The 23,325-nt window shown below is 44.7% G+C and overlaps 1 protein-coding gene across 2 annotated transcripts in view; it reads left to right on the top strand.

Annotated features, from left to right (window-relative positions):
- TRPC7 (transient receptor potential cation channel subfamily C member 7) overlaps positions 1-23,325 on the top strand; it is a 149,991-nt gene that overhangs the window by 44,782 nt on the left and 81,884 nt on the right. For both annotated transcript variants that reach the window (XM_042250549.2, XM_042250548.2), the window contains exon 3: positions 3,731-3,913. In XM_042250549.2, coding sequence (XP_042106483.1) covers positions 3,731-3,913 — 183 coding nt within the window. The remainder of the gene's footprint in view (positions 1-3,730; positions 3,914-23,325) is intronic.

Below are 23,325 nucleotides of genomic sequence, written 5' to 3'. Positions count from 1 at the left end.
AGAAATATGTCAGGAGGGCAACTATGAGTGTACACAGGTCTAATGAGTTTTTCTACAAAACGGAACAGAAAACTAGAGTAGGCATTGGTGAGGGAAGTGGAGTCAAGAGGAGTTTCTTACTAAGACAAGAAAACAGCAACATGTTTGCATACTAAGGCAGCAGAGAAAGGGAGAGATTAACAATGCGGAGAGGAATGGAGAGCAGTGCAAGGGACTGACATTAGGAGGAGGAGCTGGCCTTAGACAGGAGCAGGGGCAGTCCACCCAGAGTAAGAAGAGGGAAAAGAGCCCACAAGCACAGATGTATAAAAGCAGGCGATGGGGATGATGTGAGCAGGTGGAGCTTCTCTCCTGATGAGTTCTATTCTCCAAGTTAACAGGAAACTAGGAGGGGGAGGAGGCTGGACAGCAGGGCAGGAGAGGCCTGAAATGCTTGCTTGGGACGGGAGCACTGAGGACTACCTGAGGTTGGAGGGGGTGAGCTCTCCAGCCACATTCACTGTGCAGAGGCGGGGGCAGCGCAGCGGAGAGTCAGACTCAACGGAAGTCAGGCTTTAAGCCAGTGATGAGAACAAAACAACAGGAGGGCAAGAGTACTGATGGGTGCAAGGATGATAATAAAGACTGCCCGCAAAACGGAAGCTCTGCAAGGGGGCAGAGAGGGACCTGACGGGGGTGAGGACCAGTGAAAACATGGTATGGTCCATGGCTTGTAGGTTCAGTGAAATCAAAGGATTACTAGAACTGGGGTTCCAGACGGAGAAAGCTGGACATATAGGAGGTAGTGGTCAGAGAGAAGGGGACCTAAAGTTGGGGTCATGGAGGAGCTTCAGTCATTGGGAATAACTAAGAGAATGAATGGCTGAATTGGCACTGAGAATAACACCACTAAAGAAAATGTCATCATGGAAATGCGAGGGCAGGGTAATGGGAGGGACATCTTGGATACCGAAACCACCAAGAACAGCAGCAGCTGGGGGAGTGACAGTGAGACAGGAGGTAAAATCTTCAAGGCAAGCGAGAGAGTAATCAGAGAGATGAGTGACCAGTATAAGGAAAAGTGGGTTCAGCCTGTTAATTTCTCTCTCTGAGTCTCGGTTTTCTCACTCATGAGTTGGAAATGCTGACAGTCCTTCTAAAATGAGTATTTTGGAAGGACTGAGTACGGTGATACAGGGAGAACACCTGTCACCCAGTGGACCTGGCAGACTTCAGCATGCCGGGATATGGAAGTACTTAAAAGGGCACCTGTGAAGTCTTGGGAATACGTCACATCTCTCCGACTAAAGGTAAAAAGTGTGGCTGAAAGGCTCACTGAGCTCAGGACTACCCCACCTTTCATAATCATCATAATTCCCCGGATGTGCACGCATGGCGCTCCCTCTCTGTGGGAGGCTGCGCCTGGCATGACCCTCCCGTCTGCAGCTGTCCACACCCATGTCATCCCCATCTTCCTAGCAGGCTGGTTTCATCTCTTCCACCCACATGCAGGCACCAGGTGCGCTGCCTTCCAGACTGTCTAATAGAGAAGGCAAAAAGCAAACGAACTGTTTTGGCTGCCCTGGTGTTTCTCCCTGTTTTTTATGGCCCAGTTAGTAGAAGAGCCCAGGGAAGTGAAAGTCTCTAATGAAATGGTACCTTCCAACCTGAACTGCACTGAACCCAGAAATGCACAGAGGCTCTAAGAGAGCACAGTCTCAGTCGCCCGTGACAGTCTGCTGGAGCAGTCATCTTTCTACCCAGCATTTCCCAAACACCCTTCTTATCCCTAGTGAAAGTGAAGTCGCTCAGTTGTGTCCGACTCTTTGCAACCCGTGGACTGTAGCCCACCAAGCTTCTCCGTCCATGGCATTCTCCAGGCAAGAATACTGGAGTGGGTTGCCATTTCCTTCTCCAGGGGATCTTCCTGACCCAGGGATCGAACCCAGGTCTCCCACATTGCAGGCAGACGCTTTAACCTCTGCACCACCAGGGAAGCCCTTAAATACAAGAATCCAAGTACTAACATCAAAGATTTCAAGGGAGGAAAGGAAGGTTGAAAGACAAAGGGGGGAGGAGGCAGGAGAAGGGGGGCGAAAGGGGTGGCCTTACAGATGTCTCCTGCCACCTACAGATGCCCAGGCGTTATGGGACTTTTCCCTGGGCCTCCAGAGAAGAGAGGACTGAAACTCGGCCCTACCAGAAATCAGACCAGGCCAGAACCAGAATTCGAGTTCTCTGCCAAGAGGAGGTGGTCAGTCTCCAATCCTCAGCTCAGGCTGAGGGCCCTTCGACCAGATTCCTGCATCCAGGACCGGGGGACTAAAAAAACAGGGAAGGATAGGAAGGGTTAAGGAGAGGAAAGAGAGAGGGAAGGGGAGAGAGGTCTTATCCCTAAATTGTATATGAAAATGAAGAGCAGCCACTCTTGTAGGGACACAGCTTCTTGATCCTCGTCCTTTTCTTAGCTAACAGTCACTTGCTTCTTTCTCTAACACAAAAGGATGTTTTGATGCAGCACTGCTGCAGGGAGAAACAAGTCATTAATTTGGAAAAATGGTGGCGTTTCTACAGTTTGCCAGGCTCCCGTCTTTGCTGAGGAATCCAGGTTCTGGAAAGGCAAAACTGCACTCCTGTTTACCAACTACCATTCATCACTCTCGGGGCTTTTGACATTGATTAACACTGAAAGTGACATTTGGCTCTGCGCTGCTTTCATATAGACTCATTTCAACTAAGAAACCAATAAGAAATCCTACAGGGGAAAATATTTGGGGGGAGGAGAGGTTTGCGAGTGACGTGAAACATTCTTCTGTCCAGCATTTTGGATCATTATCTGGAACTGAAGTAGTGTGTTTTAAGGAGAGAGAGAAATTGGCACGTCACAAGGAAAGGCAGTCAGCCTCTCAAGATAATTCAGAAAGGGGTGCCTCGGGAGGAGAAGAGAGAAACCCAGAGGCAATTCATTAAACAACAACAACAAAAAAGAGGTCAAGGTCTGAAAATGATTATTCAACAGGCAAGTAATTTAACGTGCCATGATTTGCTGTACAAAAGGATCTGTGTTAAGGAAAGGATATTGTTAGATTTCAATTACATTTGGTTTTTAAATTTATAAGCAGATTTTCCAGCACATTAAAAGAAAGCACACCTGTGTACTTTTTTTTCCCTCCAAATTTAGTATATCAGCCGTATCTTTCCAGCAAACTTCCTGCATAGAACAGTTACCACCACAGATTGGTGGTAAATGAGTAAAGTGATATTCCCATCAGCCTTAAAAGTGCATCTCCTTATGACTCCCCCCTCAGAGCAGGCAAGGGGAATTGCTGCTTTCAAAGAGCCCAGGATGGGCTTTGGCAGGCATCAGAATCACTCAGAGAACAAGGTTCAAAGGTTAACCTTTTAAGATTAAAAGACAGGTTAAAGACAGCTTCCTGGGTCTCATCCCCAGGAATTCTAAGTCTGTAAGTCTGCAGCGGGCCTGGGAATCACAGTTCTAGCACACCCAAGGTACTGTGATGCAGGTGGCCATGAAATACAGCCTGACAAATCCTGGCTTAGAGAAGATGTCCTCTAGACTACTGTAGCAAGAGAGACAGTCCTGCCTTCTGGTTCCAGCACATTCCCTGGTTCCAGAGTGCTCTATTAAGCTCACACTTGGTGGACAGTTGCTGATCGACACTGTTGAGCTAGGCAAGCCCATCTGTGGGGTTCGGTGTGACACACCCCTGATTTCTCTTTATTCTGTTAGAACGATTACAGGAAGTTATCTATGCAATGCAAGGATTTTGTGGTGGGCGTGCTGGACCTATGCCGAGACACAGAAGAGGTGGAAGCGATTTTAAATGGTGATGTGAACTTCCAAGTCTGGTCCGACCACCACCGTCCGAGTCTGAGCCGGATCAAACTCGCCATTAAGTATGAAGTCAAGAAGGTAAGCTTCCCCACCTCTCCTGGCCTTCCCACCTCCAGGGTTGCTGGCCGACCTTTGTGCTCACACATATTGTGTTCCCACAAGAGGAGGGTGACAACAGCAATTACCCAACCCACCTCCAGACAGGGTCTAGACACCTCCAGCCTTGCAGGACTGCTCAGAGCTCCCTCCTTCACCCCTGGCCCATCAGGAGAGAGAGATGGTGATAGTCATTCTATGAACAGGCTTCGAGCCTGGAGAATAAGAGAGGGGATTTTCAGCCTCCAAACTACTGGCGAGGACCGGGTTACAGTGAATGCTGCATCAGCTAGCAGGCCAAGTCCCAGGTTTTCATGAAAAAACATACCACTCAGTTCTTTCAACAGCACTTACTGAGCTTTCCCTGGGTGCCTGGGGACTTGTGTACAAAATGTCTTAGTGCAGAGGCTTTGCGGGATCCATGGTTCTGGGTGGCTTAGAGGAATTTCACTCTCAAGGCTTATGAAAGGCTTTAATAGGAAGCATGATTAGACTTCCAAAAGAGTAAGTCCTACCTCCTCAATCAACCTCAAGGTGTCTTTAATGGCCACTGGCACCCAGGAGCCCTCACACCCACAGTGGCTGGTCAGACCGAGGTCCTAAGGAGCAAGGCTCAATTACAGTTCCACTCTGGATGTATTCTGGATTTTGTAGAATCTTTTATATTAGATGACATCATTCATCCTGATGAAAACCGCAGAGCTCCAAAGATCCATGTGCTTCAGTACCAGTTGCGCTTTCCAAAGAAGCAAATGGCTGATCAGTCTTTAAGGGTTGTTTTTTCCCATCTATTTTACAGGGTGACTACTGGGGGTATTCCCAATACCCCCAGATTGGCTTCTTGGCATTTTTCTTCTTGTTTGCTTATCTTGTGTGGGGTGAACCATTCTTCAACAACAGTATATGGTATTCATCTAGAGAGAGCTTCTAAGTATGATAAAAAATCTTCCTGTCCTTTTAATAATAATCAAAAATTCTAGGAAAAATTCTAGGAAAAAATCTCTTTGTTCAAAGACTGTGAGTCCTGAAGATAAAATTGATAAACCATGCGAAAGGTAGCCTTAGATAAATATTCAAAAGCATAGAGCTAAGGGAGGGGAGGAATCGGGCTGCAGTTTCAAGTATATACAACCCCACTGACCAAGTGTAGGGAGACTCACATCTTAGCTTATCTCAAGAGCTCGCCGAGACTGTTCACCAAAATACAGCAAGCAAGCATTTCCTTAAGGTGCTGAGATATTCACGGTCTTGGAGTTCAGAGACACCCTGCTGTAGACTGCTTGTTATGGTGATAACAAGCCTTGAGTTTCTAGCATTTCCTTTCTTCTCCAAGCTGTGGCATTATCCTGTCTTCTACCACAGAATGAAAGGGGAAGATGTATTTGACACCCCAAAGAAAAGGAGATGCTTGATATTTGTAGATGAACGTTCACAGTTTGGGCTCTTCACAAACAATCCCAACAGCCCAGGAAATGCAAGCATTCACCATATTTCTGAAACATAAATTCAAACCTCTTAGCAAACCAGTCACTGAGGGTGAATCCTTCAGCTAGTCCAGAGTATGGCCACCACTTCAGAGCCTATAATGCTCCTCCTCATTGTCCGCTATCAAGTGCAAAATGGCCCTGGTGATGAATGAGAAGAAAAAGTGAAACACTATAAACGGGACAGTTTTGTTCAGAATAAAAAGGTTTTGTGAGGGAGATTATTTATTCTAGTAATATCAGGAGAGTCACAGAGGTCTCAAGAAACACCTATCATGAATGTCAAGAGTCTACTGCAATCCATAGGTAGGGAGACGATAAATAAAATGACCTGCATAAAATGTCAACCTTGCTCCCTTCAAAAATCTCCAATAGGTAAATTCTCTCACATCACATATGCCATCATGCTACCTAGACTGACTCAGAGTTTTCCTTGACGTTTATTCTATCGTGAATTACCAGCAAAAATACCTAATATTTTAAAATCGTATTAATATTGTAATGAGATTTCATTTTTAATTTATGAACTTCAGTATGCTTGCATGGGCACAGTCTAACCCTGGGTCTTTGAATTATGAAACGACCAGCACCAAGGCCTATTTACACCTGACATATATATGAGTCTTCAGGCTAGAATATAAAACCATAAAAAAAAAGTCCTAGGACTTGCCATATATCAAATCAAACCATTAATTCAGTGATTAAAACAAACTAGTTATTCTTGGCAGTTCCATGAGCTGCTAATAGGTCTGACCTTAAAAAAAAAAAAAAGCTTTACATTCAATTATATTTAGAGACCTTGAGTTACACAGAGTCAAAGAGATTTCTTTGCTTAAAGACATTATAGAGCCTTGATCATGCGCTGCTACTGTGAAAGAAGAAGAGTGCAATATGTGTTACTGGACCGCAATACTCTCTTTCTCATGGAGCGTCTGGTAAGACTGGTTTTCCATGCAACAGCCTCAATGTTTATGAAATGCATAAATCTGAGTGGCATGGGTGCTGCTCTGTGGCTGGTACTGCACCCCAGATTACATCCTTCCTCTGAATGTTAGCCTCTTCTCAGGCATCACCCTAATGTCTGGTCCCCTGGCTGCCTCGGCCATAACATCAGCCTCCATGAGATAAAGACAATTATCCCACCATGACACAAGGGACCACTTAGGAAAGAAGGATGAAGAGAGTGTCAGGAGATTTCTAGCATGATCCTTACATTTAATGGCCACACGGTCTTGGATAAGTCCTTGGAGCTCTTTGGGCCTCATTCCCATTCTGAAAAATAGGTGTATAAGCTTTTGCTTCACAGGATTTTCTATGAACTTTCAAAGGAACTGATACAAGAGGAAATGCTCTGCAAACTGAAAAGGTCTCCACAGCTCCTCAGGGAAGTGTCATCATTGTCATTCAGCAACGCTCTCCCTTCTTTGGAACAGGAGGGGTTCTTTTATCCCCAGAAACACCCTCTAGCTTGTCCTTTGTTATCTCCCTGACTCTTTGCGACCCCATGGACAGTAGCCTACCAGGCTCCTCTGTCCATGGTATTTTCCAGGCAAGAGTGCTGGAGTGGGTTGTCATTTCCTTCACCAGGGGATCTTCCCAATCCAGGGATCAAACCCAGGTCTCCAGCATTGCAGGCAGACGCTTTACTGTCTGAACCACTAGGGAAGCCCATTCTATCCTCTAGAATGCTAGAAATGTCCCCCTGGGGAAGGACATCATCCCTATAGCCTAAAACTCCTCTCCCAAAGACCAAAAGGCCTTGTGAGGATATGGTTGTTCTCCATGACTTCTGCCTTAATAGGGGGACTCAGCATCCCCACTGTGTTAGAAAGGCAGTGTTGGAGAAGTGGCTAAGTGGGTACCCTTATAGGTTAATCACTGTCCAACCACTAATTAATGGGGTCACTTAGGTTATGCAGTATACATACACACTATACATACAGGCCTTCATCTTCTCCCCCACAGTCGATGTGGCTGTCTCCTCCATTTCTATCTTTGTCCCCAGGGAACTATGCATAAACGTCCTTCTTAAAGGCTCTCCTCTCCCTCTGCAGAGCAACTCTAAATAAATGCTTAGGGACTTTGAGCCTCACCAACTGGAAGGAACTAATCAGTCTCTGAATCCACTCAGGTTCAGTTGGGCCCAGGCCACATCCGTAAGGAAAGCCCATGGTCTGACACATGGTCACTGCTGAGTGACTGGTCACAGAGACTGAGCCACAGCCCTTGGTGCTCCTTTTAACATGTCCAGCTGAAGACTCACAGCTGGGCCCTTCACTCCCATGCCCCACCCATCTCTCCTCTTTATCACTTCATTTCTAGTCTTACAGGCATGCTCTTTTCCTCTCTTCCCCCTGTGTCATCTCTTTTCTTCCTGACTTCAGGTCTGCCTTGATGAGGATCAGATAAATCTCCATTCACTCTAAGAACTTTGTAGGCGTGGGTCTTCCCGGCTCAAAGCGCCCATAGAGAGTGAGACAAGAGACCCAGAAGGTCTTACTATGCAGAAGAGAGACGTTAGCTCCACCTGCAGAAGAGATGCAGGCCCCCTTGGACATAATTAAGCAAAAGACTGCTACCAAAAAAAAAAAAAAAATAGAAGTACATGAATATTTTGTCCAAAATTATATTAGTGCCATTGCAGAAAGCATGTCTATTATTAGGCAATATCACCAATAAGGGTGGTTCATTTAACCTGACAAGTTGTTTTAGCCCCAGTCTATGAGCACTATAGACACTGATTAGCCTGCCAAGGACCCTGAGGAAAGGAAGACACAATCTTGCCCTTAAGGAGCTGTCAGTGCAGTGGGTAAGGTACAGGTAGATATGCTATGACCATAAAAGCAACAGCCTCTGTACTCAGCTAACTGAACAAAGTAGAGTTCATAGCAGTTACCTTTTTCAGACTTCCAGGTGGCCCTCAGTTCTAGCCTCTTGACACAAGGCTTGATTTGGAGGATGTAATCATGGTCCTTCCAACTTATGAGACCCACCCACTCTCCTCTAGAAGTAGCTCCACTCAGCTGAGCTTCCAGATCCCAGAATTTCAGAGGTAGCCCCCCACCGGACTCTGCCAAGCTCTTAGGTGATTCTTAGCCCAGAAATCTAGTATCACGTAAAATAAAGACCTAGGATAGGACCATGGGAGATGGAGAAGACTGCAGGTGGAACCCTCACTAGCCCCACTTAGTAACACTGTTCCCTTTTGCTTCACACAGCATATTATACTAAGGAAATAATATCCCCTGGGATCTGCATCCACTGGCTCACTCATCGTTTCATTAGCATTTACTGCTGTCTACCACGTTACCAGCTCTGAGTTCAGCACTGGAGAGACTGAGAAGCCCCAAGCCTTTCCCTTGAGAGGTACACAGTAGCAAGGGACAGAAATGTGTAAACAAAGCATCTCCATCCTGTCTGAGCAAGGTACACAGGATTAAGAAGGGGGTGGCAGGGGGGTCAGAGGAAGCAGTGACCAGCTCAGTCTGGATATCAGGAGAAGTTTCCCAGAAGTGGACATACTCGAGGTGGGGCTTAAAGAATGAGAGGTGCTGGATGGGATGGGATGGCAATTTAGGTAGAGAGAGGTTAAAGCTAAAAAGCCAAAAGACACCTAGGAAAAAATGGCACATTTAGGAAAGAAACATGTTTATAGGAGGATGTGACTGAGGCTGTACTACTGTGGGAAAGAAACTGGAAAGCTTGTCAGAAGCAGATCCTCAAAGGTATTACATGCCATGCACAAGCACTTGGACCTTATCCTGCCAGTGCTAGCCTACAGAATTTTCTATGATGATGGAAAAGTTTTGTTTCCTATTGTCTAATATGGTAGCCACTACCACATATGGCTACTTAGCTTGAAATGTGGTTAATGTAATTATGAAACAGAATTCTTAATTTTTCATTCATTAAAATTTCAATAGGCAATTGCGGCCAGTGGTTACCAAACTAGACAGTATGATGGTACATCCTCATTCATGCAGTCAACAAGCTTTCACTGAGGGACTATAAAGCATGCTGTGCTAATCACTGAGGATGTGGTATAGTGACTGGAATTGACATGAAGCTAACCATTGTGAGGAAGACAGGTATTACTCAAAACATCACACCAAAAAATTGTAATATTCCAACTGAAATAGTGTTACAAAACAGAGAATCATGACTTTACAACTTCTAAAGACAGACACAACCTAATTGGGAAAGTTAATAAAGACTTCTTGGAGGAACTCATGAGAAAAGTTAACCAGAGGTGCGGAGGGTATTTCTGGCAGAAAGAATGTGTTCAAAGCTGTTCAGAGCATGCACAAAGGCCCTGTGGTGAGAAGAAATACAGCATATAAAAGGAACTGAAAGAATGTGGATGTGGCAAACTCAGAGGCATAAGGAAGAATGGGGAGTGGGGTGAGTCTCGAGGGGCAGACAGGAGCCAGACCAGGCAGAGGCTTGTAGACCATGCAAAAGGATTTCGTTTTTGTTCCTTTCTTTAGGAACAGTAGGAATCCACTGGAGGATATTAATCAAGGTGGTTGTAAAGATTAGGACAGAAAGCCTCTGAGAAATGCCAGAAGGCAAAAAGGGTAGGTGTGGATGCAACATAATTGTTCAGCAAAAGGGACAGACTATTAATCAAGGCAGGTGAAGTTATGCTGTGTTAACAAGCAAAACCAAAGCTGTATGGGCTGTTAACCAGAAAAAAAAAAAAAAAAGATTTATTTATTGCTCATCACTGGACAGCAAGGAGATCAAACCAGTCAATCCTAAAGCAAATCAACCCTGAATATTCATTGGAATGACTGATGCTGAAGCTGAAACTCCAATACTTTGGCCACCTGATGCAAAGAACTAACTCACTGGAAAAGACCCTGATGCTAGGAAGGATTGAAGGCAGGAGGAGAAGGGAGTGACAGAGGATGAGATGGTTGGATGGCATCACCAACTCAATGGACATGAGTTTGAGCAATCTCTGGGAGTTGGTGAAGGACAGGGAAGCCTGGCGTGCTGCAGTCCATGGGGTCTCAAAGAGTCAGACATGACTGAGTGACTGAACAGCGACAAAATAATCACTCATCCTATTTCCATCTTGCAACAGAATTCAGAGGAATTCATACAGGAACCGAAGATGATAGAATAGCCACCACCTCAGATATTTCCACCCTGCCAAAGGGAAATCCAGCCCTGGAGGGTCTCATATCAGCAATTAAACACTTCCACCTGGAACGGACACACAGTGCTTCTGCTTACAACTCATAGACAACAATTAGTCACATAACCCATGCTGCCATAAGCAGGGCCAGAAAGCATTAAATAGTCCTCATTTGAAATAGTCATGCATTTGAAAAGAGAAAAATAAAGAAGCTATTTGGTAAATAGCACTAAAGACAACCAACAGGAAAAAATTTGAGGAAATTCATATGAAGTGCATCTTCATCTCTGTAAATAGGAAGCAGAATCACCCTCTGAAGTAGAAGGCAGCCTGAAAAAAGAAAAAAAAACTTTAAGGTTTGAGAAGGGAATTCTCTGGTAATCCAGTGGTCTTCCAGTGCAGAGGGTGTGGGTTCAGTCCCTGCTTGGGCAGCTAAGATCTCATATGCCTCGTAGCCAAAACCAAAAAACCATAAAACAGAAGCAATACCGTTACAAATTCAATAAAGACTGCCAAAAATGGTCCACACTGAAAAAAAGTGTCTTAAGAAAAGTTTGGGGAAAATTCTGTAGGAGATGAGAGAGAGCTGAACAACAGAGCCAACAGTCCAGCCAGCATTACAGATTATAAATTCTTTGGCAACAGCCTGTATTCTTAAAAAAAAAAAAAAAATGAAAAATCTCTACAAAAAAATGGAAATGTATGAAGTCAATGTCCTCCATGAACCTCAATTCCCTGCTGGGAACTTCAAGATTCGTTCATGGACATGGAGCCCAGAAGTACACAAAATGTGCCCACAGGGCACAGCACACAGGTTCCCTCAGAGACCGCCAAGGTGGGTGGGGCAAGCTCAGAGGGGAGAGGCATGGGGGGAACATCCCACCCACATCACCGCCCTGTCTAAAGCTGGGCCAGGGCCTCTAACAACCGCAGAAGTCCCTTTTGTTTCTTTCTTCAAAAATTCACCATCTTGTGCACATTTGACAGTCGTCCCATAAGTTGGCCCATTGTTCCACCTGGAAAAAATCCCATGAGAAGATGACAGAAACTGTTGTGTAGCGATTTATAGTGGCCAGGAGTGTACCTGCTCACATCCACCACTTACTAAATATGTGGCATTAGTAACTCCAAGGTACTTAATCAGCTGGCTGGCAGGAGCCCCGTGGATAGGGCGGATGCTCCTCCAACCCTCAAGAGCCTCCTGGCCTAAATCTGTGCTGGGAGAGACCATGAGGCCCAGCAGCAGACGCACAACTGACTGAAACCCCTCCCCCTAGTGTGGTGACCACCGGCAGGGACACCAGAGAGGGCAGCTGACCTCTACTGAGGTTCAGAGTCATTTCCTCCGTCTGCAGAGAGCACAGGGAATGTGTGGACACCAGGGTTTTCTAAAGGACGTCTGAGAGGCCAATCAGACACTCAAATGCTCTGAGCAGACTTTCCCCTGCTGTGTTTTCCTGCTGAGGCATCATTGTGAACAGATGCTCAGAGTTAAGAAGACCAGAACTGTCACAAACACAGTCTGGCTGGTCAGACACCACCCCAGACTGTGCTGCAGGATGCCCAAGAGCTGTCAAACGCTATTGGAATCCACTGGTATAGAAAACATCAATCAGCGTCCTCTGGGGATTCTTCTCAGCACTTTGCAGGTGCTAGCCTGGTCACATGGCGCAAAAACGACCAACGTCCATTCATCTCTTGGCTCACAGGGGCTATCTTTGGCCTTGGAAAAGTAGTTTTGTTTTTCTCAAGCAGCAACCTTAAGAAGGACTAATGTAAGTATGTGAGTATCCCTTTTCTTCCTGGAAAAACTCTCAAGAGAAGAAAAATAAGTGCTGTTGGGCAGCAGTTTACTATTGTGGCTGAAAACCTGGCCACATATGTGGGACTGCAAATCCCAAGTCCTTCATTTACCACACAGGTGACTTTAGATATTTCATCTCTGGGGCTCAGTTTTCTATTCTGTACAATGGGAACAAATAACAGTGCCTATTCAATAATAATCTATGTTTACCAATATAGCTTTATTTTGGAGGGCTCCAAAATCACTGCAGATGGTGGCTGCAGCCATGAAATGAAAAGACGCTTGCTTGGAAGAAAAGCTATGACAGCCTGGACAGCTTATTAAAAAGCAGAGACATTACTTTGTCAACAAAGCTCCACTTCGTCAAAACTACAGTTTTTTCCACTAGTCATGTATGGATGTGAGAGTTGGACTATAAAGAAAGCTGAATACTGAAGAATTGATGCTTTGGAACTGGAGAAGACTCTGGAGAATCCTTTGGACTGCAAGGAGAACAATCCTAAAGGAAATCAGTCCTGAATATTCACTGGAAGGACTGATACTGAAGCTAAAACTCCAATACTTTGGCCACCTGATGCAAAGAACTGACTCACTGGAAAAGACCCTGATGCTGGGGAAGATTGAAGGCTGGAGGAGAAGGGGACAACAGAGGATATGATGGCTGGATGGCATCACTGACTCAATGGACTTGAGTTTGAGCAAGCTCTGGGAGTTGGTGATGGACAGGGAAGCCTAGTGTGCTGCAGTCCATGGGGTCACAGAGTCAGACACGACTGAGTGACCGAACTGAACTGAACTGAACTGAATATACTTAGAACACAGTACATAATGTTAGCTAATAGAAACTATATGCCATGTTGTTCTTACAAGCAGAACCTATCCATAGGACAAAACCAGTTTTTCTCAACCTCAGCACTATTGACATGTGGGGCCAGACGATTCTTCACCATGGGCACTGTCTTGTGTATTTCAGGATATTTAGCAACATCCCTGGCCTCTACCTACTAGGTGCCAGTAGCACCCTCCTCGCAAGTTGCGTCAACTAAAAGTGTCTCTAAGACATGGTCTCTAAAATCCCTGGGGGAAGGCGTGGAGACAAAATCATTCCCTGTTGAGAATCTCTGGGATGGTTTTGGGGATCAAGGCTATAACCCCTTCACTGTAAACCACTGAGGACAGGAACTGCAGTTCTCCAAGGATGCACGGCATTTGTAGACCAAACAGATCAAAATCAAATGCAGTGTATCTCTCTGGAACAAACTAAGTTCTCCTACTTAGCTGCACAAAGGAACCACCTGGCTACTTTGTAAAAAAACATCAGTGTCAGTGTCCCAGCCACAGAGCTTCTAATCCAGTTCTCCCGGGTGGGAGCCCAGGGACTGCGTTTTTTGAAAGACTCTCTAATGATTCTAAATTTTGTAAAGACTGAGTTCCTGGTGGGTGGGACCTCTCCTCAATCATCTCGGTCTCTGAAGACAGAGAACTAGTTCTCCCTCTGCACATAATACTGTGCAGGCTCTGCGGTGAGCAGATGAATAGACAGATGGGAGGAAATATGAAGACACAGGTCTTACTGCACTCCAGACATCTGTAATTCCTCTCGTGATCAAAAATCCATACAACAGAATTCAGCTGATGTTCCAGGCGGGCCTGAGAGCTTGGAGCATCATCCCATTCCCTCCACTGCTCGCCTGTGTGCCTTCTGGGTTTGTTTGTAACGCTGGAAAAGAGCTCTGACTCTGCAGAGAAGCCCTCACAGTGGTTCATGGCCTGGCAGTCTCAGGGATGGAGAAGAGTGGTGGGTGGCTTCAGGGTGGCCCCGCATGTCAGGGAGAGGCAGTGGGGCCTCTGTCCTCACAGGGGAGCTCAGATCACTGAAGAGTTCCAGACTGGGTCTGAGGAGCACTCCTCTGCTCCCTGGCCTGAGTTTCTAACCTGCCCCCACACCGTGCCTGGCTCAGCTTCGAGAGGGACAAGCAGAGCACCCAGTGCATCCTCTCTGCCCTTCCTTGGGCCTGCTGCGATCTCTCACGCAGCTTTCTCTAGACAGCAAATACTACTGCACATTTGCAAAAGAGATTTCAGTTCCTCCAAGTCCACACAACCAGACAAGAAACTACTGTCTTTTTGGCTATTTTGCTGCCTTTTGTTCAGTTCTTTGAATATATAAATATTTGCATGAACGGATAATCCTTTTAAGCATTTTTCTTCTTCTCGGTGCCATGTAACCTTAGTTTATGGGCCTTTTCCTTATACCCATCGTGAACTGCATCTGTTAAGGTATTCAGAAGCTGATTATTTATTACATTCTGATTTAGGGGCTAACAGGAAGAGAGGAATTTGAGGAGCACTCAAGGAAGGAATATAAATCCCCACTGCCTCCAAGAAATAGATGCAAACCAGATGCATTTACTAACCAGCTTGTCTTGTGAAAAGGACAAAAGCCATTTTCAAACTGTCACTTTTATCCCAGAGTCTAATAGATCTTAGAAATTAGGCACCACCTCCCCCCACCCAATTATTTGAGTAATTAACTCAAATAATTAAGCTCAAGACCAACTCCACCTTTGTGTCTCATTATTTCTGTACTAAATGCTCATATATGGATTCAGAGTCTTAATGAGTATTTGATCTCTTATATATTCCTCCCATTATATACCATAATGCATTACTCTTTTATTAACATTCAGCTGCCTAAGGTCACTTGCAAATTTCTTGATGGAAGGGGAGTTTTGTGAGTATAATTGTGAATAAAAATCTTTGCTTAATAGAGATGCTTTGATTTATATAATCCAAGCCTTAGTCCTATCTTGTCTGGATTACTACAGCAGCCTCCAGCTGACCACCTGCCTCTGCCCTTAGCAAACCCCCCCTTCTCCTCACCAACACACACGAGCAATAGTCAGAGAACTTTCTGAAATAGATCTCATCAGTCCCCACTTAAATATTCCATCTAAAAGTGAGCAAGAAAGGCACAGTCCCTGCCTCCAGGGAGTTCTGAGTCTAATAAGCATCACTCCCAGAAGCAGAGCTGGAGACAAGGGTCCTTGTGCAAGTGAGTGAGAAGCCTGCAAGGAAGGGCAGCAGCAGTCTGAGGCAGGAGCAGCTAAGGGGAGGTGTGGTCTCAGTGGAGCCTCACTGAAGAGCCCTGCAGGCGTGTTGCCACGTGACTCCCTCTCTCATCAGTCACTCTCCATCTCCATGCCCTCTTAGAGTAAATATCATTTGTCACTTATTTACTTGTTTACTGTCGATTTCCCTCACCACAGTAAGCTCTATGGTGGCAGCTCTCCACTGTATTCCTAGCCTAGAGCAGACCCAGGCAAGTAGAATATTCTCAAAAATATTTACTAAATAAGTGATTTACTGAATGAGTTTTCCTCCAGTTTTCAGTTTTCTCAAATATAGCAAAACCCCATGTTTAAGGTGAGATACATTCCTAAAAGCTGTTTAGGAAATTCTCAGGATTCTCTTGAGAAATAAAATGAGATGAACAGGAAATGAGCCCGTGATGACCTGCTACACATTAGGCATTACTTGTCTCCTTCCTAAACTCCCACAACTACGGGCACAGAGTCCATGGCAACTCAACAGCATGATTGATGGCCTTATTTTATTTAAAAATGAAAAGAAAGAAAGGTCATTTAAGTACAAAATACCATTGTTTGATTAATACAGTTAATAGTAATTTGGCCAGCAAGCTGCATCCTGAAGAAATTACAAATCAATTAATCTTTTTATACTTAGTGTTCCATAATAAAACCACCAGATATATCATCATCTGACTGCTTTGCTTGCTCCCTTCTCTGGGAAGGTGTTAGCTCTTCCTGAACTCACAAGGCAGACTTGTGAGCCTCACGTGACACCTATTATCAGCTAAATCTGTAGACATTCAAAAGCTAAGACCCCAGTCCTGTCATCAGAAGCTTACATCCTCAAGGGCTCCACACTTCTGAGTCCAGTCCTTTATCTAACGAGAAAAGGAAAGATTCATTCAGGCCAAAAGTGTTGTGGGAAATCCTCACAGAGGCAGAGGAGGCAGACGCTTAGTCAGACCTAGGAAGGTGTGTCAGAGGGATTCCAGATGGAGAACACAGTGGAGCAGAGGATAAAGCTGTGAGGATGTCTGCACAATCAGAGGTGGTCGGGTAAGGGCGCAGGGGAAGAGAGGCTGTGGTGGAGGGGACCAGAGCCGGGGCCGGGGTGGGGGAGGTCAGGAGTTGAGGGAAGCACAACCCACTGGGCAAGCAGGGCCGCCTCTGATGGGCTGTGAAGAAGTCGTGCGGAAACGCACAGCCTTCATTCTGCGACGGAAAGGGGGTCCTTGAGCTGTCTACGCAGCTTGCCTTCACAATTTTACTCATTATACAAACAGCATCTTAACAATCAGAAGAGTATTTGAAAGGAAAAGAATAGTCTACAGTTACATGCCCCATATAGCAATTGCTTTTATGTGTTTACATCTTTCCCATTCTTTGCCAGAGTAGGCATGTATTTACATACTTACAGCTATAGGGTAAATAATCTTGTGATTGAATTTACCTAGCATTAGAAAATAAATATTTTCTATTTTTCATTTAATTATCACGTTTATGTCAGCATGAGATTGATATATCATTGTTTCAATCTTCTCTATTAATAAACATTCACTTTTTATATATTTATATTTTACTCCACATATTTATGGATATATTTATTTATTTATAGTAAATATATATATATTTACTCTATATTTACAATAATATCCATATATATTTCATCTCCATATATATCACTTTCCTTCCTTCTTTTCTGTTATTTCTGAGAACTGGGTTTCTGACAGTGAGGCTATTGTGTCACAGATATTTGCGAAACACACTGCAAAATTATTTTCCCAGAGGGCTACACCATTTTTCAGTGTCGACAATATTCTACAACTAAACTGGCTTCATCGATACTTTGTAAGCATTAAGTATCATTAGGATTTTTCCTCTAAGAGATGTAAAGTACTATCTTATGCAAATTTTAAAATTCATTCCTCTGATCACTAGGCAGGTGAGCATTTGAATTCCCCCTGTGCACAGCCACTCATTACACCACACCACCAATATCCTTTAGTATTTCCATACTGAACCCTTGATCTTTTTCCGTATTGATGTGGATGGCTCCTGAGCAATATAGAACTTTTTACACATTTGTGGCCAAGTCAGTGGTATGTCAGGACTGTAGGTAGCCTTGCTTCCATAAGACAGTTCTAGGAGCATGATGATGTTTATACAAGAACAAGGACTAGCTAAGATGCTTCAGGAGGAGTCCAGGCGTTCCAGGGGAGGTGATGAAGGCCTAAATATAACAAGGCAGTAGCTATGGTCAATAAAGATGGAATCTGTACAACTGTTACTTTGGAGGTAAAAAACAAGACTTTGTAATCCATGGCACAAGCTCAGCCTAGAAGCTTCTGTAGGAGTCTACCAAAGGATAAACTGCTTTACTCGGATTCTAAGTTGCCCTAACAGAGACTTCATCTAGGTGAGGGATGGATCTGGAGGCTCTTTAGGAGCTTGGAGGATTCTGAAGAAGGATGGAATAGCTCAGAGCCCACATGGATGGAGGGTGGAGTGGGCAGAGGGCAAGGAAAGAAGAACCGGGACCCAGAAGGTAAGGAGAGGAGATGCTCAGAAAGAAGGCATGCAGAACAGCTTAGAGACGCTCTCTCGCACTGAGTGCCAGTCCTGTTCCTGCTCACCATTGGCATGCTGCATCCTCAGAGCAGTCTCATCATCTTTTCCCTATTTTAATGATGAAGGAAACAAGGCCCAGAGAGGGATAACAAGTCACTGAAAATTAGGCAGCTGGTAAGCAGCAGGCAGGGAGTTCAACTTACACGCCTGGTCCCAAACCTGTGCTGTTAACTACCACAATGTGCTGGGACCCTCAGGACTAAGACCAGCTCTCTTGGCCTAGGAGGCTGTGAGTGGGTTCCCCAAAGAAGAAGACAAAGGGAGACAGTAAACCCAAAGAACCAGACACCCTTGCTCAAGTCCACACGTTCTGTGCATGAAGGCAGAGCAGCACGAGAAACTGGAGGAGGGGTCTGGCTACATAAGTTAACACAGCCAGGATCTCCAGGAATACTCACCCTCTCTCCAGATCCTCAGCTACCCCTTCCCATCCAGTTTCCCCAGATTATTTTCATGGGATGCACAATAACACTTAATTTTCTAAGGAAGGACCCTCATTCAATGGGCAAAAAGGAAATTTTTTAATGTTTGCTCATTCAGAAGCTGCTTTTAGTGACCATCAGGCTGAAATTCAGTAAAATGAAGACCCATTAGGGAGAATTTATAAAAACAAAGTTCCAACAACCAAATCCATTAGCACTAGTTATAGGTCTTTAGCTGATAATAAACCACTTCCCAGAGAAAACTGACATCAGGGTGGGTGACCTATACACATACAGACACGTCATGTTCTATTATAACTGTATACTCATAAACAGTACACACGTATCCCAAAGGATATGTTACATGGTTGCTAAAGACTTCCTCCTGAAATAACTGACTCCCTCCCAGATAATCAATGCACTGAAAACCAGACCTTTCCATATGACATGGAAACAATATTTTGTGTGGGGTAGTAGTTAAGAGCCCTGAGCTACGGCATGAGACAGCTGGGGTGAGCCTGGGCAAATCACTTAAGCTTGATTTTCCTTCATCTGTAAAGCAGGGTAATAATACTTGCTTACAAATTTCCAGCACACAGTAAGCATCAGATAAATGTGGGCCACTAGCACTTTACAAATGTTATCTTTCAGGAGTTACTCTGATCTGTAGCAGGTACTAGTAGTGAGGAACTGGCTGCATATTACCTGGTTGGCAGGCAAGGCACAGCTCACTCCAAGTTGTTATATACAATTACTAGAAAAAAAAAGTTATCTAACTATAATCTGTTCCGACAGAATTATTATATTATTAAAATGTTACACATTATACATGTATGTATAAACAATGTTAAATATGTAATTAGTAAAGAAACACGCTTAACCAGTATGAATTTGCTTCATGACTCTCTCATCTTAACTGCTACTTGGTACAGATGGAGCTCTGGAGTGAGAGTGCCTAAGTGTTTCACATCCTGGCTGTGATCTCAGACGAGTCACTTAGCCTCTCTCATGCCTCTTTCCTCATTTGAAGGAAAAAAGAAAGCTAATCATTATATCTATGTCATAGGATTATTGTGAATATTAATCATTTTAAAATGTTTGGTACCTCATAAGTGCTCAATAAATATTGGCTTTTATCACTTTTAAATTTTTCTAAAACATGACAAATCTAAGCCAGTGTCTCCTACTGGGGCTTCCCAGGTGGCTCAGAAGTAAAGAATCCCAATGAAGAATGAAGAATCCCAATCCTACCAATGAAGGAGATGCAGGAGACTGGGGTTCAATCCCGCACTGGGAAGATCCCCTGGGGAAGGAAATAGCAACCCACTCCAGTGTTCTCCCCTGGGAAATGCCATGAACAGAGGAGCCTGGTGGGCTACAGTCCGTGGGGTCACAAAGAGTCGGACCCCACTTAGCAACTGAGCAAACACACATGTCTCCCACCCAGGTTGCCAGGAGATCCTGCCTCAGTCAGTCCAGGGCATCCTCCTCTGTGTCATGTCGCAGTCCTGAAGACTTACCTGTGTACCCAAAGAGGGCTCTTGGTCTGTGCCCTTCTTTGTGTGGACACTCCTGAAACCCCTAACACCCACTAACCACCTCCATCTGTCCACAAGCTGTGGCTCAATCTTATTCATTCAACACTTTGTTTTCTGAGCACTGTATCCTGGATACTATAGCCAGTACTGGGAATGCAATAATAAAAACAAAACAGACAAGAATCTCTGCCTTCATGGAGGTTCCAGTAAAGCAAGATTGCTAGGCCAGACTGGTGCCAGAACACTCTCCTGAACTCCCGTAAAGAAGCCCCTTGGCCTGGGCCAGTACGCATAGCACTCTGATTGTCCCTATTTGGGGGTCCTTTTGCCTCCAGTGCAGACAGTTCATGCAGACTCTGATATCTACACCCCACAGAAAATTCCCAAAGCCCACTCTCCTCTCCTGGACTCAGGAAGTGCTTCTTCACCACCGGGTACCCTCCCCTCCCCTCCACTGGTCCTTGTTCTGAGAAAAAGGTCAGCATAGGAGCTTCAGAACCATTCCTAAAGCCCCCAGAAACTGTGAACTTCCTCCAGAGCCAGGACTACTTGTCTCTTCCAGAGCCTTCCTGGCCACATCCACAGGAGACAGAAGGCAAACCACTATTCATTCTCCTGTGATGAGCCTTTAGCCAACAAAACAAGACAGGCTCCTCTCCCAGGCAGGTTATTCAGACACCCAGTGTACAGAGTGGGTAACCAGAGTGGGTAACCCAGAGTGGGTTAAGGGAGAAGGCATTTATGGTTCAACAGGCAGCACCCGAGTTACAGAACCGTCAGAGGGAAGGAAGACATAGAATAGACTCTTGGATCTGACAGTCAGAAGAAATTCTGAGACAGCCATTTCAGTAGGGTTCAGGAGCCAGGCTTCAGATGGTCGGGGAGCCACACGGAAGATGAAGAACAGAGGTGAGAGCCAGCTGAGATTAGATTGGATGCTTCTTCCTCAGAGAAGGATGGGAGTGTAGCATAAGCATCAAGGCAGAGAAGAGTGAGGACCAAGGAGGGAGCTCTTGTCCAACAGCTCAGTGATCTGGGCACGAGTCAAGAGTGTTTGAGAATGATGGTGGATTCTGTAACCTCTCCTCTCCCATCTCTCCAAGAGCAAGGAAGGCGCATTATTTGGCTCGAGAGGATGGATTTCTGCTCAGAATGGAGCTTCCCTCAGCTGAACAAGAGGCCAGACCAGTGGTGCCCACGCTGCTTAGAAAGGCATCACATTTCTTTCCATGTCTATCAGACTTCTGATAATCTGTTCTTGCCGACTTCACATCCTGCCTCTCTCTTCTTGGTTCACTGTGATCCAGCCCACTGACAGTCTCATTCTTCCTGAAACACACCAAAGTCTTCCATAACTACCCTGAGCAGAGACTTTCCTCTGCTTACTACTCAGTCCCTTCCTATCCTTTTACCCAAGGCATGGGCTCCCTTTCTAACCCTCAGAGCTTAGAGCTATTGCCTTTGCTATACATTTGACATTACAGTGACTCGAAGTTATTCAAATCTGGCATGGAAGAAATGTAAAAAGTCTCCTGCATAGCTCCAGATGGCTTTGTAAATTAAATTAAACCCACAACTGGCCCAGGAACTTTCCCCATCATAATTACATTATTGATCATTAACATTTGAAGAGGCTGCAGAATGAATCCTGGACACTGCAATAAATTATCATTGTCTACTGGGCAGGTTCCATGAATCAGGTGCCCCGGAGCCTTCTGAGACTGTCTGATGATGTAATTTAAATGATGCTGTTTTTGCTCTTTGGTAAATGGGAGGCCAGCAGGGGCAGAAGTGGGGCAAGTGTGTGTGTACATCCAATCTACACTATGGGTGACTGGCCCCAAATACTTAATAGTGAAAGTCTAGTACAACTCTCTCTAGCTCCCAAGGTACTCCGCTTTTCCAAGTCATTTTTAGTTTCCATCTTAGTATGATGCAAGACCCCTTCAGGAGCACCCATTTCCCATCACTCCCCAATGGTCCACTCACCCTGGGATGCCTACACCTCTCCTGACACTACAGGCACTAAGGCATCGCTAATACTAATAACGACAACAGTATTTTGGTAAGTGCTTAATCTGTCCCCTTCACCATGTCAAGTGTTTTGAATACATTCATTCAGTTTAAACCATCAGTACTGTCATCCCCATTTACAGATGAAACAGATTCAGTTCAGAGGTAAAACTGAGCTCTAAGATCTATCTAACCCTCAAGCCCAATCTCTTTGCAGCTACTTCTCCCTAGCATGCTCTTCCTGGCCCTCTCAGTGGCCTGGTTATAGCCTTCATGGCTCCACTCAAGAATCATTCCTCCAGGAAGCCTTTTTTCATTATCTTTTCACATCCCCTCCTGGGCTTGGTGCCTCTTCTCTGCTATTTCACGGCATTAAGGGCTAACCCTGTTATGGCACTGATTGAACTACACTGAATTTCCTGCTAATCTATTTCCTGATGTAGACATTGAGAGTCATGAGAACAATATTGACAGACATTATTTTCAAACTGAGTGTTCCTAGTATCTGGCTCAGTAGGTATTTTCTGGATGAATGGAAGGATGGATGAATGGATGAACATAAATTTATGTATACGCAGATATGACCTTAAATAGATCATGATAATTTATGAGACTCAGTTTCCATTTCTGAAGAATATGAACATAGTTAAAGAGAGATTTTATTTGTCAGAGCATGATAAAAACTAGTATGACCAAAATTAACTCAACCCATCAAGAAATTTTCTATATATATCATGAGCCCCTGAATGACAAAGGAGACCACTGCCTCTTCAAATACCAAGCACATGTGTCGAGGGGACCTGTGCATTTGTTGCTGAATATTCATACCTCTCACTAAGGGGAACTTTGCACTGATAACTGAATCAGTGACATCTAAGAACAGAAAGCCAGCAGTCACCTGCCTAACCAGACTGTGCTTCTGCCAGAAATAAATGCTGCATGTGTTTGGGGTGTGATGAATATCCACATTTTTGATCAAAGTGAAAGCAGCAAGGCTGGAAGTCTTGGGTGACAGCAGGCACCAAGAGAAAAGAAACCAACATTGACTAATTATCTAGCAAAGGTATGTGCCAGGCTCTCTGTCTATGTATGAATGTCCTTTAAAGTATCAGAAGGTAGAAATAAGCAGTATGACACATGAGATTAGGAGACACCCTTTAAAAGTTTAATGTATGCCCTAGATGGGAAAAATTATGGTGGTTGTTGGGGAGAGGGGTGCTCATAACAGACACACCCTGTTGTTTGCATAGGGCCTAGAACCACATGAAAA

The sequence above is a fragment of the Ovis aries genome, chromosome 5, assembly GCF_016772045.2.
Source record: "Ovis aries strain OAR_USU_Benz2616 breed Rambouillet chromosome 5, ARS-UI_Ramb_v3.0, whole genome shotgun sequence".
Lineage (NCBI taxonomy): Eukaryota > Metazoa > Chordata > Mammalia > Artiodactyla > Bovidae > Ovis > Ovis aries.
The sequence above is the reverse complement of the archived record's forward strand: the minus strand, read 5'-3'. Positions and strand labels throughout refer to the sequence as shown.